This window comes from Hyperoodon ampullatus (genome assembly GCF_949752795.1).
Source record: "Hyperoodon ampullatus genome assembly, chromosome: 11".
Taxonomy (NCBI): domain Eukaryota; kingdom Metazoa; phylum Chordata; class Mammalia; order Artiodactyla; family Ziphiidae; genus Hyperoodon; species Hyperoodon ampullatus.
In genome coordinates, this window is record NC_136924.1 from 23,893,305 (window position 1) to 23,913,856 (window position 20,552).

Consider the following 20,552-nt stretch of genomic DNA (forward strand, 5'->3'; position numbering starts at 1 on the left):
AATTAACTAAGCGATGAAAGTACTTCAAGCCAAAGGAATAGAATGAACAAAGGTTCCTATGGTGGAAGAGGCACTTTGATTCTCACTTATTCCAGACAGTTAAAGTGCAATGAGGGTAGAACACAAAGAAAGTGAAACATGGTGCAAAATGAAACTAAGAAGTAATAATAATAACTAACCTCTATTAAATGCTTTTTAAGGTGATGTGCCAGTCATTGTTTTAATGTTTTGAGACATTAACTTTTTCAACGTTCAGAATTATAATATAAATAGTGGCCCTAATACATAATCTCATAGGCAACATATTTTTGTTTTAATCATAAGAGCAATGAAATGCCATTAATGTTTTTTAAGCTAGAGGTGAATCTGGGGGTAGGTGGATTGCCTTGATTAAAACTGCACTTCAAAAAAGAGAATTCTCCCTGCCTATTAAAATAAATCAGGAAGGCCAGAGTAGCTTAGGAAGCCCAGTTAGGAGTCGACTGCAGTAATGCAGGTTAAAAAGTGCTGATGGTAGCTTAGATTAGGAAGGTGGTTAAGTGAAGAGAAGTAGACAAATTTACAAGGTAAAATGACAGGACGCAGTAGTGAACTGATTTGGGGGTCGGGGGTTGCAGTTAGGGAGAGGAAGGTGTCTAAGAGGAGTTCTAGGTTACCAGCTTGGAAACCAGGGTGATGGTGGTACCTCAGATTGGATACGTTAATAAAAACTTAAAGAGGAAGTTTTAACCCCTGTATTGACAAGTACTGAATAACAATAACTACAATAAAAATCCAAAAGGAGCTTCTGGTTAATTTTTTCACATATATTTGCCTGCAATCTTATATAGCCATTCTTACATGGCTTAAATAAAAATAATGTTTCATTACAACTAGTGTCACATGGTGATCTTTTGAATTCTAGGATAAAATGAGAAAAGAAAAAAAAAAAACAAGATGCCAAGAAAATGTTTTTCACATATGTAAAATTAAAAAGGAAAACACAAATATCATTTTCTTCCCCTGATTACTAACATCTCTGCTAGGGATTTAGCAAAGACATGGCAACTTTATATCTATTTTGTGGTCATTTAAAAACTCTGTTAAGTTTATTACAGGTTGATTCCTATATTTCTCACACAGCTAAAAAGGTTGTGGTTAACTTAAAAAAAATTCTCCCCTTATCTTTTAAATAGTTTGAATAATACATACATCACACACACACACACTTTAAAAGTATTATTATTTATGTTTAAAAGAAAAGCAGATAAAAGACCAATAAGTGATTCCTTTCCCCACCTCAGTAAAAATCTGTGAAATAAGGAATAAGATAAAATAAAAGCATATAATTTGGATTTAAGTAAAAGAGCAGGTTATTGTGATTTCAGTCAAGTCACTTGTTCTTTCTGAGCCTTAAGGTTTTTATTTAACTTTTAAAATGTGAATAATACCTACCTCCCAGGTTTGCTGTGGGAATTACATAATGCTTTTGGAAGTGTTTTATTAATTTTAAATCTCTATAAAAATAGTAATCACTATAAATTTTTAAAAATCTAACAAAGCATACAGAATATTCAGATCCACATTAATTATCATCTCTACTATTTATATGATTTTCTTGAGAAGGCCAAATAAATTGAAAATAAGAAAAACATTCAGCATCTATAACACTAAATAATTATAATACATCATAAATTTAAAATTCATATAGAGCAAATAGCTCAAGTCTGAGAAACACTGAAAGCTCTGAAGAAGTTAATGTCCCATCAATCCTGCTTTTCTATAATAGAGACTGCTTTTGTTGACTATATACCTACAGATCAAAAGTACTCTACTAAGGATATAAACTATACATTTAAAATATTTAATTAGACCTTTGCTTTTTTTTTGTGTGTGTGTGGTACGCGGGCCTCTCACTGTTGTGGCCTCTCCCGTTACGGAGCACAGGGTCCAGACGCGCAGGTCCAGCGGCCATGGCTCACGGGCCCAGCCGCTCCGCGGCATGTGGGATCTTCCCGGACCGGGGCACGAACCCGTGTCCCCTGCATCAGCAGGCGGACTCTCAACCACTGCACCACCAGGGAAGCCCTAGACCTTTGCTTTTAATCTAAAACTATATAATAGTCTTAGATTAAAATGGTTTAACAGGATTTTTAAAACACTCTGAGGTAAAATAATAACAATTTAACTTGTTCTTTGCTGTATCCTTAGCTCCCAAAACAGGGCCTGTATTTTAAATAATGTAAATTAAAATGGACATTATAGGGAAAAAAAAAAGCCAGTACCATTTTCAATAAAATCTAAAATCACTCCAACACTTAATGTAAAATGAAACATGTATTTCCTTCCAAGTACTTAGATAGAGGGATGGCTATATAAGTCATACCAAACAAGCAAAGCACCATAAAGTGTCCGAACGTGGTTGAAAATTAGAAAATTTTCAAGTATCTTAAAGAAAGAGCAGTCCAGCTATTTCATGTTCTATCTTGGATATATTTATGTTTAAGAATGTGAATTTTAAAATAGACCCCACTTAGTTTAATTCTATCAGAAATATATTTTAAATTGTTAAAAGCCTCTGTTTCTTAAGTACTCATAAACTTTTATTTCATAATGCATGATTGAGATTCTCTCTCATGTTGGTTTCAAACTTAACAATCCCTAGAAAATAAAATTCAAAATTTACCAGTTTTTCCTATTATAGAAGATAATATATAAGTCACATAGAACTTTAATCAAAACTAGCATTATAAATTTGACATGTGCAAACATCCACCTGTTGTGATACTACAGGAATGGTATGAAATTGCTTTATGTATGTGAAAAGAAAATTCTCTGAAAACATACCCTTCCTTAGAGGAAAGATGAAGGTGAAGAACTAATATAAATAGTATTAGTTAAAATTCTTATAGTTACAAATGCTGCTAAATTTAGTAGGATAGTTAAATTACTCTTTTACTTCTAACAATAAATGTTTAAAGGAATGTACAAATAATGCTTTTTAAATCAGCTGGCCATATACTCTAATGTCTTGCTTTTTTACAGTTTGTGCTTTTTATTTTAACATTTGTGCCATCTTCTTTGTTGAAAATTATAGCTTCAACTTACACAGTTTACCCATCACTTAAAATGATTCTTTTTCACATTTTCAAGTTACTTCATAAGTGCAGTAGGGTGATGATTTTCTAGAATTTTCAAACCGAGCCATTAGATATTTATTAATTTGATTGGACTTTTTTTTACAGTAATTAAATATAGATTTAAGTACATAATTTTAATAACATTTAAAATGTAAGCCTCCTTTTATTTTACATTAGCCCTAAAAGCATCTGAATCTTTGTAAATAATAGTAAATTATTAACAAATAGTGATAAATAGTGGGAACACATAGATTTTAATTTTTCTTTTTAAAAAATGCCTATAATGTAATATCAAAATTAGGAAATGACATCTTCTATTCATTAGGCAGGTAATTATTTTACAGTATGCGTCGACTTCCCTATATCACACCAGTTTAAAAGAGGGTTTAAACTCCAAAACACAAAACAACCAAAAGATTGTAATGCCCGTACCTAGTATTTTCTAAACTGGCTTTGGAATAGTCACCACTGCATCACATTCTATTTCATTTTATTGTCTTTTCATGAAAAGGAAAGTCTTCCACTAATTGGTAACATCACAGTATAAATATAACCACCATACTCCAGAGCTATAATTTGAGTTTCTGACTGCCACTCCTGCTATTCAACTGTCATCTTCTTTATATGATGGAGAAGAGCATCTTTTTCCAAGTGAGCCTCTGCAAGAGCTGTTTTAGCTTTAGCCAATTCCTGTTTAAGAGATTCATTCTCTTCCATGAGCTGAAATGATAAATTTGGAAAATAAGAAAACTTAACCATTTTCAGAAAACACAAACTATTTATACAGTATCAAAGGTGTGACACATGAGTCAGTAAAATTACCCAATGCTGGTGAGGATGCACTTAAGCCGAAAACTGCTTTGAGAAGTTATTTGGAAACTCATACCAAGCACTTAAAAATGTCCGTAAGTTTTGACCCAGCAATTCAAAACACTAATTAACTTCTAATTTCCAAATCTAATAGTGATTTTGTTTAATTTCAATTTCTCTTAAGATGCTGCTGACTTCACCACTCCTTGCTAAGCCTCTCTCCTCTTTTGCCTTTTATGCTACAGTTCTTTCTTGTTTATCCCTCTCTACCTATGGACTTTTCATCTCTTCCTCAGCTGTTTAAGAACCCTTAAATTTTTCATATTCTATTAAATTCCATAATTGGTCGCCTTCTCTTATCACTGGAGCCACTCTCTTAGATGATCTCATCTACTCCTGTGGCTCCAATAACTATAAATAGCCTGATCCAGCACAAGCCTCTCTCTTGAGCCCCAGACCCACATTCTGAATATCTCATTAGACATTTTCATCTAGATGTCAATAGGTCTCCCCTCATTAAGACTTGGTTCAAGCATTTTATCCTCTTAGAACCACTCCCTAACACCTAACCAGGAAGATGTGATAAAACTTTCTCCACAGGAAAACACATTTACACAGATATATTAAAATAAATTCGTTCAATTTCAAAGAGTTCTCAGACCTTTTAGTACCAGCTTAAGAATGCCTGCCTTACAGACCAAGTTGGGTATTTCACTATACTTCCCAAACTCTAGTACATATAACACATAAAACAGTATGTTCTGACTACCGTTTACATGCTCCTGTCTTTCCCACTAAACTTTGAGTTTCTTAGTAGACAAGGAGTGGTATACTGTTACAATTCTATAGCCTTAGCTTAGAGTTGACATCCAACAAATCCTGTTAAACAGATGAATGAACTCATTCTGTGGTTCTGTTATAGAGAATTAAAATTCTGCTAGACAGAATTTGATAACAGCAAAAAATAAGAAGCAACTCAGATATTAACAAATGTTAAGAGGAACCTTTAGAAATGACAATACATCCACACCCATATTAATCTGTCACTAACAATAAATATGAAGCATCGACTATACTTGAATTAAAAAAACAAATAAAATACATATACGAAGCATACATAGCAATATGGAAAATATCTGTTAAACAATGTTAAGTAAAAAAAAATAGTTATATACACTAGAATAGTAATTGTTTAGAAAAATTATGGAAAGAGCCTGGGAGGAAAAATTTAAAAATACTGACAGCACTGTAGGAGGTTACAATATGATAGAGTTGTTTTAAAATATTTTTCCAAAGTTCTGAAATATAATACTTTCGCAACTTAAAAATAAGACATCAAAATGAATATATCTTCCAAGAAGCCTTCGTAGATTCCAGAAACTGGCACTGTCCCACATTTACTCCTTTATCTTCCATCAGACTACAAACTCTGTGAAGGCTGGGAATGTCCATACCTTGCTCAACATTGTATCAACAGCATCTAACACAGTGCCTGGCATATAACAAGCACTCAACAAACGTTAAATAAGTAAATAATGTCTTAACTATTTAATATTTATTTTAATTGCTGAAACTGAATGAGAATGAACTAGTTTTTCCATTACCTGTTCCCTAGTAAAGTCAAAGGAGCACTCAGGAAAGTTGACTGACCGAGAAGGCCAAGGAACCTCTGGGCTCGTCTGAGTGGCTTGAGTGACACTGTGTTGTTTTTTCAGATCACACTTTCCACTGGTAAGCAGCACTGAATCACTTCTGACATCTTCTTTCAAATCATTTCTAGTGTTAAGCATCTGAGAATCTAATACAACAAATAAATACTCAGATAACATTTCTAAATACTTGATAAATCTTAAGTTCTCTTGTGAAAAACTAATTTAAAAATGAGTATCTCTATTAGTAGGAAGACATTATGAAACAGAAAAACAATAAAGTCAATAAAACAAAAAAGCTCATTCATTGAAAAGATGAACAAAATCAAAACCAAAAGCTCATCTGTTGAAAAGATGAATAAAATTGATAAAACCTTAGTTAGATGGACCAAAAAATAAAAAAGGAAACAAATTACTAGAATCAGAAATGAAAGAAGGGACGTTACTATCAACCTAACAGAAATTAAAATAGTAAAGGAATACTGTGAAGAACTGTATACCAATAAATTAGATAGCTTAGATGAAAGAGAAAAATTCCTACAAAGACACAAGCTACCAAAATAGATTCAGTAAGAAATAGACACAAATACAACACATAAAGAGATTAAATCAGTAATCAAAAACAAGTGATGGTGCTTCAGGTAGAGCCAGATACTGGAATTCATATGATGTCCTCAGGAGTGTCAATTTAGGAACTTGACTCTCTCTACTTCTCAGGTCCACTTTTCTTCTCTTCTGGGTTATTTCAGTCATATGATGGCAAAGGTAGCCTCTGGTGACCCCAAACAAGTAAGTTTTACAGCCTGTGACCCCTTCTCTCTCAGTGTCCTTTTCAATTTACAAAAAAAGACTCAGAATGCTTGGGTCACAGTCCATTCATATATCACTCAGTGTCCCAAGGGCTGAAGTCTTTTCATTGGCCCTGCTGGGTCCCATCTCCATTTTTGTGATAGGGTCATATGATTGCTAAGTCCACCAAAATCACATGCAACAGTCATGATAGAAAGGCAGTTCACCATATCAAATTATACTGAGCAGACAAAAGAGTAATACTGCTCAAAATAATTTTTCCCCTTAAAAAGATTTCCAGAAGGGGTTAGCTAAGTCAAAGAACAAAAATATTTTTTAAAGCTTTTGTTCATATTGCCAAATTACCCTCCATAATGGTTCTATCAATTTTACCCCTATTCTGTATATATAAAAATGGAATAGTTCCATCAACATGGATAAATGACATCTAGTTGAGTTTTGGTCTGTTCTTGGGTTCATTATATTACAGTGGTCTCAAATCAGAAACTACTTTTTACAATATTGTCCTGTACTGATTATGTTTTTAGTAGTACTAACTAGGAAAAAAACTACAAAAACTGTTGTATTGGTTCAGACTAGCATACGATTCAGCTTGGCAGTGACTGTAAGAGAAATCCTGCATGAAAAAGCCAAATTCTCCACTCTTTCAACCTCAAAAAATTAATAACACCCCTAAAATTCTACTTGATTACAAATTTATAACATACTTTTGGTTTTCAAACTTTTAGAGGAGCAAAACTCTTCTTTTAAATGAAATCTGACATAGAATGCTAATATGAACTTAAAAAAAAAAAAGCTGAGTTACATAGGCTGTAGTGAGGAAAATAGAGGGCCCAAGGCCCATTTTATTTAGCCTATATCTCACTACTCATGGGATCCTAAGAATAATGAAAAAAACACTGACCAAACTATTCTGAAACCCATTTTATTTTAATCACTGGGAGGTGGAATGAGGAGAGAAAAGGGAAGGAGAGGGAAAGAAGAGAAGAGGAAGAAATATGGGAAGAGAAAAAGAAGGAATGAAATAGAGGAGGAGGGAGGGGAGAGAGCTAGAGAGTGGAGGAGACAGAGGAGTGAGGATGGGAAAAGAGGAAGAGGGATGTAGCTGTAACTGGAGATAAAGACAGAGAGTTAACTGTGAGTCTGTTTTGCATATGCACTCATTTGTAGTACCTTTTAGATTCCACATATAAGTGAAATCATTAGTATTTCTTTTTCTCTGTCTGACTTATTTCACTAAGCTTAATATTCTCTAGGTACACTCATGTTGCTGTAAATGGCAGAATTCATTCTTTTTTATGGTAATATGAGTAATATTTTTATGAGTAATATTCCACAGTGTGTGTTTATATATATATATATATCTCATATCTTCTTTATCCATTTGGGTTGCTTCCATATCTTGGCTACTGTAAAGAGTGCTGCTCTGAATAGAAACAGGCTCACAGATATAGAAAACAAACTAGTGGTTACCAAGAGGGAGAAGAAAGCAGGGAGGGGCAAATGAGGAATATGAGACTAAGAGATACAAACTACTAGGTATAAAATAGATTAAAATAGATGAACAACAAGGATATATTGTATAGCACAGAGAAGTATAGGCATTATCTTGTAATAACTTTTAATGGAGTATAATCTATAAAAATATTGCATCACTATACTGCACACCTGAAACTAATATAATATTGTGAATCAACAATACTTCAATTAGAAAAAAAAAAGAGGGAGAGATAAGTAGGGAGGAGCAGGTAGGAAGGGAAAAGGAAGAGATAAGAAGGGGAGGAATGGGGAGGAAGAGGCAGGAAGAAGCAAGGGTAAAGATCGGAGAGACTGGAAAGGGATAGGAAAGGAGAGAACCTGTAACTGACAATGGGGAAATTATAGTCTATTACTACAGAAAGACATATTTCCTTTTATTTACTTTAAAAGAGCTCCTTTCTAGTTTTTAAGACAGATTTTGATGAACAAATCCATGCCCCTCATGGATGAAATGTGCATCTTATGACAATGTACACTTTTCCCCTCGCATAGGCTCTGCTAGTTACTTTCTAGATCTTGTACCTTGGACAAGACATTCAATTTATCTAAACTTTAATTTCTTCATTTGCAAAAAGGAGATGATAAGAATACTTGCCTTAATTATCTCAAAGGGTTATGGTAAGAATTAAGTGAGTTAATATTTAATATAAAAGAACTTTACAAACTGGAAAGCATTATTCAAATATTAATTGCTGTTAGTACCACAGTAGGTGTTCAATAAATATTTGACTTTATTTTTTTTTTTTTTTTTTTTTTTTTTTTTTTTTTTTGCATTACGTGGGCTTCTCACTGCTGTGGCCTCTCCCGTTGCGGAGCACAGGCTCCGGACGCGCAGGCCCAGCAGCCATGGCTCACGGGCCCAGCCGCTCCGCGGCATGTGGGATCTTCCCAGACCGGGGCACGAACCCGTGTCCCCTGCATCGGCAGGCGGACTCTCAACCACTGCGCCACCAGGGAAGCCCAATATTTGACTTTAAATCGAGGTTTTAACAGTTCTCTGTTTATTCAGACAGAAGATGTCTATTCATTTGTCTTCTCTGAGTGTCAATAGGCACTCTTCCAGGTTTAGGTTTTACACTTCTCTTTAGGTTTAGTAATTTAAAAATTCTTCCCTCATTCCCAGTGAGGAAGTATTATGGCAATGATTCTAAGGCTGTATATGTCAAAGAGTTGTTCATCACAGACCGTTAAATATACAGTGTCCCATCCTACCCCCAACATTCCAATATAATCTATTGGGAGGTACTCCCTCACAACACTTTTGCTGGGAGTCAATGCCACAATGGCCACTGCCTCAGATGGGAGTATGCCAGGTACTAGGTGTGTTGGGTGCAAGACATGTTGAGAGACAGGACACTACTATTAAAAGTAATTAACAACAGATGGCATAGGATATACACACATACCATATATATATATATATATATATATATACACACACACACACACACAAACACATACACAACAAACATTTTCTGTCTTTTTCTCTTATAACAGTGTTATTAAGTTACTCAATTAGTCATATTTCACTGGAGCAACAAGAAATTGTAGTATACCTTTGTAATTTTCTGAAAAATTATTTTAACTTTCTCTGTACTGAAAAACTAGTCTTTCCCAAGAAGTGTGGAGTACTATGATAAGTAGCAATAAATAAATAAATACATACATACATACATACATACAAAAAACACCTATTCCTTCATGATGAACTTTATTTAATCACATCCAGAGCAGCTGTAAGTATACCTCATAGTACACTAAAAGAACAGGAAGGAGTAAAGAAAAATATTAGGTAAGCTGCTATTATCACAGCAACAAACACCTAAAACTAATTTTTGAAACACCTACTAGTCAGATTATTCTGAATGCTCCTGTTTGCTAAATAAATTTGTTTTAAGGGAGAAAAACTCAGCATACCTTAAAATTTCTTTCCTTATTTTTCTTTTTTGGCTGTACCACGTGGCTTGCAGGATCTCAGTTCCCCGACCAGGGATTGAACCTGGGCCACGCAGTGAAAGCACCGAATCCTAATCACTAGACCACCAGGGAACGCTCATACCTGAAAATTTCTTAAAGAGCTACTTGAGAAAGTAGGGCCATTCAAATTATTTACCCAAAGTGCTTCAAAATTCTAAGAAGCAGATAAAACTGTTAAATACTTGTTTATCATGGCTAATACATTAATTTGAGTCGCAATTATGATACATTATCATACAAGCTTTATGTGCGGTACATTAGACTATGTGTTACATTACGTACATCAAACACTAAAGACCCTCATGCAATTCATTTCCACATAAGAAAAATAACATAATGTAATCTGCTTCATGATATTGCTCTTAGGTATACACTGAAATAAAACATGAGACACTCTGTATAAAACAAAACATACTTGCTTATGCTTAAAATATGTTGTTCTTCCCAGAGACAATGGAAAACTACTTTAAAATAAATTGTCTTAAATTTTGTACAATGCTAATATCGTGAATAACACAGCAAAATTTTCCATCATCTCAATGAGCTTTTGAAAGGTACATCAACAATTTACAGGACTTCCCTGGTGGCGCAGTGGTTAAGAATCCGCCTGCCAATGCAGGGGACATGGGTTCAAGCCCTTGTCTGGGAAAATCCCACATGCCGCAGAGCAACTAGGCCCATGCGCCACAACTACTGAGCCTGTGCTCTAGAGCCTGCGAGCCACAACTACTGAGCCTGCGTGCCACAGCTACTGAAGGCTGTACGCCTAGAGCCCGTGGTCTGCAACAAAAGAAGCCACTACAATGAGAACCCCGCACACAGCAACAAAGAGTAGCCCCCACTGGCCACAACTAGAGAAAGCCTGTGCGCAGCAACAAAGACCCAACGCAGCCAAAAATAAATAAATATATTTTTAAAAAAGTAATGCTTAAAAAGAAAATTTTATGTACATGAGTACTGCTGCTAAATTTAAATAATACCGAGTTTTGATGCCCACTTAAAGAAAATCTAGGATAAGCTTTTCTCTAATATTTCATCACTACCTAAATGGCTTTGCTGAAAAGATCCAAGTGTCACTGTAAAAACATGAAATAAGAAAAATTATATTCCTAAAATGTAAAACATTTGATAAGGAGCAAGAGTTTTCAAAAATGTAAGAAATGAAGTGTATAAATATGTGACATATTCTGAAAAGATAAATATGTGATTTTTTTTTTTTTTTTTTTTTGGCCACACCATGGGGCATGTGGGATCTTAGTTCCCCGACCAGGGATAGAACCTGTGCCCCCTGCAATGGAAGTGCAGAGTCTTAACCAATGGAACGCCAGGGAAGTCCCTCATGTGTGATTTTTTTTTTTAACCCATACAACTTTAAAGACAAATCCAAATGGAGTTTCCATATTGAAATGATCTTCATGCAAATATATGCCCTTGCTGGACCATTGATTCACTTTTGCCTTAGCTACTACATTAAAATACAGTTCACAATTGGTAAAATATGTATTGATATTTGACTAATTGTAAAATATAGGTAAGAAATATAGGGGAAAATACAGAGAAAATTTTTTCAAAGCACCTTGATTTTAAATTAGTTTTTACTCATTAAATTATGTTTATTTGATTCTTTATTTCTCCATTATATGTATGCAAGTAGATATTTTTCTTCAGATATTATAAACCTCTCATTTAAAAGAAATATTTGTTTTTGTTTTCTTTAGCAAATAGTAGTTAATCTCACTCAGTTGCCAATAAGTCCCCAAGAGTTAGAGCAAGGATTGTTTTAAATTTTGTCAAGTATAGATATTTTATTTGGGACTTCCCTGGTGGCGCAGTGGTTAAGAATCCATCTGCCAATGCAGGGGACACAGGTTAGAGCCCTGGTCTGGGAAGATCTCACATGCTGCGGAGCAACTAAGCCCATGCACCACAACTACTGAGCCTGTGTGTCACAACTACTGAAGCCTGTGCGCTTAGAGCCCGTGCTCTGCAACGAGAAGCCCACGCACTGCAACGAAGAGTAGCCCCCACACTGCAACGAAGACCCAATGCAGCCAAAAATAAAATTAATTAATTAATTTAAAAAATATTTTATTTTCTGCTACATTTTTATGTCAATGACAAACTTTATTGAATTGATATCAGAGAAATGGCCTGCATGAACTCTATGTTTTGGAATCTGTTGATATTTTCTTTGAGACTGAATTAATAGAGAAGTTTTATGGGTATATGAAATTACCCATTTGTTGAATTCAAATATCTATATATATATACACACACACATATTTATATTTATGTATCTATACTTGTACTCTGAGAGGCATGTAAAAGTTTCTCTATGATTGTAGCATCTCAATATGATATGATTCCATTTCTCTTTACTTCAAATAGGTTTGCTTTATATTTTTCAGTTATGTTGTTAGATGGATAAAGGTTTATGACTGAGGTATGTTTTGGGGGATCTTTTATCAATATGAAATCTCTTTCTGAGGCCAATGACTTTAAGAGGGACCTCACAAAAGAAGATATATAGATGGCAAATCAGCATATGAAAAGATGTGTACATCATATGTCATCAGGAAAATGCAAATTAAAACAACAGCATACCACTACACACCTATTTAGAATGGCCAAAATCCAGAACATTGACAACACCAAATGTTAGCGAGAACACAGAGCAACAAGAAATCTCATCCACAGCTGGTTAGAATGTAAAATAGTACAGCCATTTTCTTACAAAACTAAACGTACTCTTAACCATAAGATCCAGCAATCACACTCCTTGGTATTTACCCAAAGGAGCTGAAAACTTATGTCCACACAAACACCTGCACTTGAATGTGTACAGGAGTTTTATTCATAACTGCCAAAATATGGAAGCAACCAAGATGTCCTTCAGTAGGTGAAATAAACTGTGGAACATTCAGACAATGGAATATTATTTGGCTCTAAAAGGAAATGAGCTATTAAGCCTTGAAAAGATATGGAGAAACCTTAAATCATATAACTAAGTGAAAGAAGCCAATCTGAAGGCTTCCCTGGTGGCACAGTGGTTGAGAGTCCACCTGCTGATGCAGGGGACACAGGTTTGTGCCCCAGTCTGGGAAGATCCCACATGCTGCAGAGTGGCTGGGCCCATGAGCCATGGCCGCTAAGCCTGCACATCCGGAGCCTGTGCTCCGCAACGGGAGAGGCCACAACAGTGAGAGGCCCGTGTACCACACACACACACAAAAAAAGAAGCCAATCTGAGACAGCTACATACTGTATGATTCAGGTCTGACTCTGGATATCTCTTGAAGGTAGAGCTGATAGATTTTAGGTGACCTACTATTTTTTACTTCAAAGATCAGGCTTTTAATTTTCAAGGATTTCTAACTGGTTATTTTCCATAAAAGCTTGTTCTTGTTTTGAGTTCAAGATCCTATCATCTGTCTGAGGATATTAATTATATTTCTTTAAAAGTCTCAACTTTTCTTCAGCACTCTGAAGCACTGGAGCACTCTGTTCTGCTTTTGTGTAAGACAGACCTGCAGTTTTGGGATCTAAAGCATCTGGGAGCAAGAGCCATACAGCAAACCGAACTTCTCACACCTGAGCTATCTTTACCTGAGTTTCTATCAGTAATTAAGATGACATTTTGATCTTTGTTGGCCTGACTTCTATGTTTGCTGTAGCTGTTCCCCAGCTCCAGAGAGGAAGGACTCTTCAGTCAAGAGTGCCCCACAAACTGCTTCTACCTCAGCAATAGTCTTCTCTTTCATGGTTTCTGGCTACAGATTTTTCTGGTTTGCCTCTTATCAGTCCCTCACATTTCACCCTCAAGTAGCTACTAACAAAGTTAGGACTAGAATACCTAGGTCTACCAACTCAAGCTCTTTCCACTACTCCACACTACCTTAGAAGACACAGTCCTTACATTAGAGACCTTAGAAATCTTGCTAGAATGGAGATACAAGCACTAAAACAGAACTAAATACATAGCAATATACTATAAGTAACTAATGTATGGAGAATAAGTACTCAAGAATATTAAGAAGTCACATCAAGTTATAGAGAAGGGTTCATTGAAAAGGAGAAGATTGAGATAACCCTGGAAAGACTTCATTCAAAACACATTTGTAGAACAGATACTAAATCAATTGTAGATGAGTTATCCCTGAGCGTGAGGTTCATACATGGATGATATTTTATCACAATGTACTCACAGTGTCCCTAAATCATCTACTACTACATATGCATACACATATAAAGTAGCATATAAAAAGTATGAGTGAAAAAAAATAATCAGCATACTAATAATGACATATTTCAGTTAAATGTTCACTTAAACTGTTTTCATATATACCTCTGATATGAAAAGAGCCATCATCATTTCTCTCTACCACAAGATGATCAATATGAACAGTTACGGGAGCTGGTTCAAGGGATACTGTACTACTACGAGGACTGTCATCCTACAGGAAAGAGAAATAGTATTGCCATGTTGTTATTAAAGTAAAAGATAAAAATAATCATCTTCAATTAATCATTTTCTTATACATTACTTCACCCAATAATATTCTTAATGAGTTTGAAATATATCTTTAACATGCTTTAGTTCATACAGTGAGAAAACTGCTCATTTTATTTTGATATTTTCTAATTTCTATGAAAAACCTCTACATCATCACCACAAAGACCAACAAGTTCATATTTCTAGACATGAATCAAAGTCCAGGTAGGCAAAGTGAACATTTATAACACGAAAATATAAAAATATTTGTTAACATACTTTTAAATTTATTTTTGTGTTAGAAACTTGTATCTTCATTGGCATCACTGTTGCAACAGTTTCATCTTCCAAAAAATGTTGAATATTCATAAGAGAAGATATAAGAAACTCAGTGCTAAAGTTTTCTATATGGCACTGCAGAAAGCCATTCTTTTCTGCAAGCAAAGAGTGTATTACAGCACCAGGCCCACTTTCAAATCTCAGAGTAATCTCAGGAGAAGATTTAGAATGAATTACAGCTTTATGATCTGAACCTATGAAAAAAGAACAAATAAAAATTATAACTTTGTAGCACTACTCAAAAATGTCACTCTCAATTATTGGTCATTAAGAGGTATTGTCACTTTGTATAATGTTAAAGCAATAATAAACTTTTAATATTTGCTCTTAATTTAAGATATTTACAACAGTACATATACCACATGTACCCAACCTTAATTTTCCCAATTTCCATTTTTATAGACAATCTTCTACTGCAATAACGCTGTCTTGTCTATACTTTTCTAAAATATTTATTTATTTATTTATTTATTTATTTGTGTATGTCTGCATTGGGTCTTCATTGGTGGGCATGGGCTTTCTCTAGCTGTGGCGAGCGGGGAGCAGGGGCTACTCTTCGTTGTGCTGCGCAGGCTTCTCACTGCGATGGCTTCTCTTGTTGCGGAGCATGGGCTCTAGGCATGCAGGCTTCAGTAGTTGCGGCACACAGGCTTAGTTGCTCCACGGCATGTGGGATCTTCCTGGAGCAGCGCTCGAACCCGTGTCCCCTGCATTGGCAGGCAGATTCTTAACCACTGTGCCACCAGGAAAGCCCTGTCTTGTCTATACTTTTATATATTTTTTTATTTTTTTGGTTACATGGAAAAACATGCCATGATATAAATCTGATGATGCATAACTCAGATATGTTGAGTGTGTACATATCTATACATTTATAATATAATGGACAACTGTGATGAAGAAACAGTCATGGCATTTAAAGTGACTCAAGCCATTTCTCAAGTAGTGACAAAAGTCTGAAGTTTTGTACATTCTTCACTAAAATTGGGCCCTTAAATAACTGGAAAGGTAAATAGAGAAGACCCCATTAAAATGTTACTACTAGAAGACAAACTTGATACTAAAATTACAGCAAAGGAAATATATATATACATTTATTTATGCCTTGGCCTTGTTCCAAAAAAGAACTTGAGGTGGCTTACAGAGCTATAAATCATCGAGTTCAAAACAAATTTCTTGAATTTCAATAAACACCCATATAATATCTTTAAAAATAAAAGTTCCTAGTGGAACTTCTTAAGTGAATTGGCCCTCATTGTAACTATTTTGTTTATTTTACATTACCTAGCTCCAAAAAGAATAGGAGAAAACATGCACATGGTATGTGCAAGAGGGAGACGCAAGAGGGAAGAGATATGGGAACATATGTATATGTATAACTGATTTACTTTGTTATAAAGCAGAAACTAACACACTATTGTAAAGAAATTATACTCCAATAAAGATGTAAAAAAATAAAATAAAAAAATAAGTAGGGAATGGAAAAGTAAAGATAAGTGGAAAGATTATTAACTCAAAATACATTATTTAATTTTCTGTGCCAAAGGTAGACCAAAAATAACTTCCAAGCAGCAAAAAGAAAAATACGATCAGTTTCACACACAATTCATAGAACACGTGAGTTAAAAACAAACTGTTCTGGAAAGGTGAAGCTGCTTCAGTTATTGAGGGTCAAAGTTATCTGTCCCATGGGCACTCATAAGAAGACCCCATTTATCAAATTCATGATGGAAAGATGTTTAATTTTCCTCAGTATGCATGTGAATCCTCTAGTCTTATAGAAGTCAAATGTATATATATTTGTGAAGGGGAGAAAGGTGCAAGAAATTAAAGATATGTATATTTATGCACCAAGGATAGATCTCCACACGCAACATAAAGTGGAGAGTTGTTTTCAAAACTTTTATTTCAGGTAAAAATTGATATTTAATTAATGTTAGCACTATTTATTAACAATTCAAACTAAATAAATGGTATAGATACTAGAAAAGATCAAAAATACTCCTAGGGAATTCCCTCGTGGTACAGTGGTTAGGACTCGGTGCTTTCACTACCGGGGCCTGGGTTCAATCCCTGGTCGGGGAACTAAGATCCCACAAGCCACGTGGGACTTAGCTGCCAAAGGGAAAAAAAAAAAAAAAGACTCCCAAGGAATTCTTTAAACAACTAAGAACTCGATATTTTAATTTTTTAAAATAGAAGGTAAAAGAAATGGTCACAAACTGATGATGGTTAGTGTTCTTTCCTGTACCAAGAAAAACAAGAGTTAACTAACTTGTCTACTTAACAGTAAGAGCAACTGAAAACAAACAACTTGGTAAATGTGATTTTATTTTGCCTTTTATCTATATATATATTTATATGTCTATCTACACACACACACACACACACACACACACACACACACTACTCACTCCAGGGAGCTGACAGCCATAAATAATTTCAAACAAAAAAGAGTATTTAGAACAGAGATAAAACGAAACAAAATTCTCTTTAGTCAAAAATCACTCCTGCTTATTACCTTTTATGCCATGAAACTTACATTAAGGTCTTCCTATTAAAGGAATCCAAAGTCCACCCATTATAGAAAAACAAAAACAAACAAAAGCAAAAACAACTTTGCAATTTTTTTTTTCTTTTTTTTTTGCGGTACGCGGGCCTCTCACTGTTGTGGCCTCTCCTGTTGCAGAGCACAGGCTCCGGATGCACAGGCTCAGCAGCCATGGCTCACGGGCCCAGCCCCTCCGCGGCATGTGGGATCCTCCCGGACCGGGGCACGAACCCGTGTCCCCTGCATCGGCAGGCGGACTCTCTACCACTGCGCCACCAGGGAAGCCCCAACTTTGAAATTTTAACTGTTCATGTCAGAGTGACAGTGTATATAAACTGTAGATCAAATACAATCTTTGTTCATATGGCTTATTAATGTCTTAAATGTTCAAGCTATTCTTTTTTCCTTTTCCCTTTATTCCCTTTCCCTTTCCTTTCCTTTCTTTCTTGTTATTTTGTTTATTTTTAAACAACCAAGACAGCTGTGAAAAAATAAGGTATTAGACAGCACTGACTGTATAACCCATACATATAAGGTACTTCAAAATGATTTCTTCGGGCTTCCTTCATGGCGCAGTGGTTGAGAGTCTGCCTGCCGATGCAGGGAACATGGGTTTGTGCCCCGATCTGGGAAGGTCCCACATGCCGTGGAGCGGCTGGGCCCGTGAGCCATGGTCGCTGAGCCTACGTGTCTGGAGCCTGTGCTCCGCAACAGGAGAGGCCACAACAGTGAGAGGCCCGCATACCAAAAAAAAAAAAGATTTCTCCAGTCAGGAACAACATGAAACAAAGTAATAAGTGGACATGGTATAAGTGGGCTATAAAAAGAAGTAAAAAACTGTGAAAAAAAGTGTTTGTGTTGGGTATAGAATAGGGTCTAGATTTTGAAATTTTACGTTCAATCATTTTTGGTTGATTTTCCATTGACTACAAAACCTTTCCAACTATATACTTATCTTCCTCCATTTTGTATTCTATTGGGATTTACACTTGCTAATATGAAATTCTTGAATTGTTTTTTAGGAGATACATTGTAAACTGCAAGGCCTACACATAGAAAAAAGCCAGGAGCCAATTTTTTTCTATGATGCTGGTTTATAGACATATTACTTGCAATTCCCAGGATGTGAGGTGATAGCATACTTATTTGATATCATGCAGGACTATATGTATTTCAACATGTTATATATCAGATATAGCATTCTGTGTATATAGCAAAGAAAAATATTCCAGTTCAGTGACTTTTCAAAAGAACATTGTCATTTAAATTTCTTAGTATAACTATTTTAATAAATTCATTTCTTTAAATAACTGAAAACCGTGAGTGATAATTCCACATAAAGTTCGAGAAAGGGATGGTTTAATGTGGTATTCCTCGTCATACACTGTGTATCTTGTTGCTTATATCCCTCTATGTCTAAGTGAATGTGTTGATTTTAGAATGAAAAACCACAAGAACAGGATATGTGATTTTACCAAATATCAAGTAACGTGCCAGACTCAGAAAATGTTTGCTTATAAGCAAGATAATGGAATACAAAAATTGACACTTATTCTAGTGTGGAACTAACTTTGACCTTTTAGGATTACTTTATCACTCTATTTTATTTTATTTTATTTTTTTTGCAGTACGCGGGCCTCTCACTGCTGTGGCCTCTCCTGTTGTGGAGCACAGGCTCCGGACATGCAGGCTCAGCGGCCATGGCTCACAGGCCCAGCTGCTCCGCGGCATGTGGGATCTTCCCAGACCGGGGCATGAACCCGTGTCCCCTGCATCGGCAGGTGGACTCCCAACCACTGTGCCACCAGGGAAGTCCCTATCACTCTTTTAATACAGAAAAGATTTTAGTTTTCTCAGACCTATCATCTCAAAGAATGGGACGACTGAAAAAGTAAAAGATGGAACTTAACAGCAGAAACAAAAAGAAATGAGGGAGTACCTCTTCAACAGGTTATGTTTCTAATAACTTAAAGTACTTTACTGAAATATGGTAATCTAAAAGAACAAATCTCTTGCATTATAAATAAATGTCATTTTCTGTGAATTCATTTATATCAAAGACAGAATTGCTGATGCGTCATATGGGTAAAAAACAAAACAAGTTTAGGCTTCCTTGGTGGCGCAGTGGTTAGGAATCCACCTGCCAATGCAGGGGACACGGGTTCAAGCCCTGGTCCAGGAAGATACCACATGCCGCGGAGCAACTAAGTCCGTGCTCCACTACTGAGCCTACGAGCCACAACGACTGAAGCCCGCATGCCTAGAGCCTGTGGTCCACAACGAGAAGCCACCGCAATGAGAAGCCCGCACACCGCAACAAAGAGTAGCCATTGCTCGCCACAACTAGAGAAAGCCCCCACGCAGCAACAAAGAGTCAACTCAGCCAAAAATTAATTAATTAATTTTAAAAAAAAGTTTAAATTATGTTAAAGTCTTACCTACTGGACGATTACAAAGGTAATGCCGTAGACTGATATTGCCTAACTGATCTGGTGTCACTTGGTCCACTTGAAGACAGATTTCCATATCTTCCCCTCGGATGTCAATTTCTCCATTAACACCAATAATTTTAAACACCACAACTGACATCTAATAAGGATTGCATAAATAATATTAGTATACCAAATAATTCAAAACAAAATTTAGGAAATAAGACAGGAAACTACTATAACCTCTGAAAATACAATTGTGACTTAATAAACCAAAAATATATTTGTGATCAACAGAAAGCAGTTATTGCACTACAGTGATAAACTTCCACTTCCTTTCTTCCTACTTAGTCAAGAGAATATTTTTAGGTCACAAAGATTAATTATATGACATTTCTGTGTGAAACTATTTTCACTAAATGCTGAACTTATTTTCCAAGTCATCCATAAGAATATTTCACTGGGTGAAGATGGCTTAAAATAAACCAGTAACATTTCTTTTGTAGACAACCCCTCATAAGGACTGACCACCATCTTTACTATCAAACTTTTTCAAAGTATATTTAAATTGAACTAAGATCAAAATATAAAGAATTGAAAAAAGAAACATAGAACCATCCCTCCTCAATACAAAAAAAAAAAAATTTAGAAAAGTGAAATTCAGAGAAAAACGATTCAGTAAGAGCAAAGGAAAAATTTCAAGAGTAGAAAGAGCAAAGTAAATCACCCACAATCTAAGTCAATTCATTTTACATATTAATGTCTTTAAATGTGTACATATTGAATATGAGATAAAGTTGGTGGCATTTCTCTTCATAGAGTGTCTCAAAAGATTAC

At 35.3% G+C, this 20,552-nt stretch overlaps 1 protein-coding gene across 1 annotated transcript in view; it reads right to left on the minus strand.

The window, feature by feature from the left end:
- Positions 1-3,162: 3,162 nt before the first annotated feature.
- BLTP3B (bridge-like lipid transfer protein family member 3B) overlaps positions 3,163-20,552 on the minus strand; it is a gene marked incomplete at its 5' end in the record, with an annotated part of 94,392 nt that continues 77,002 nt past the window's right edge. The window contains 6 exon segments of the mRNA XM_079714798.1: positions 3,163-3,730; positions 3,732-3,839; positions 5,534-5,727; positions 14,250-14,358; positions 14,676-14,929; positions 19,725-19,875. Coding sequence (XP_079570924.1) covers positions 3,689-3,730; positions 3,732-3,839; positions 5,534-5,727; positions 14,250-14,358; positions 14,676-14,929; positions 19,725-19,875 — 858 coding nt within the window. The 3' untranslated portion in view covers positions 3,163-3,688.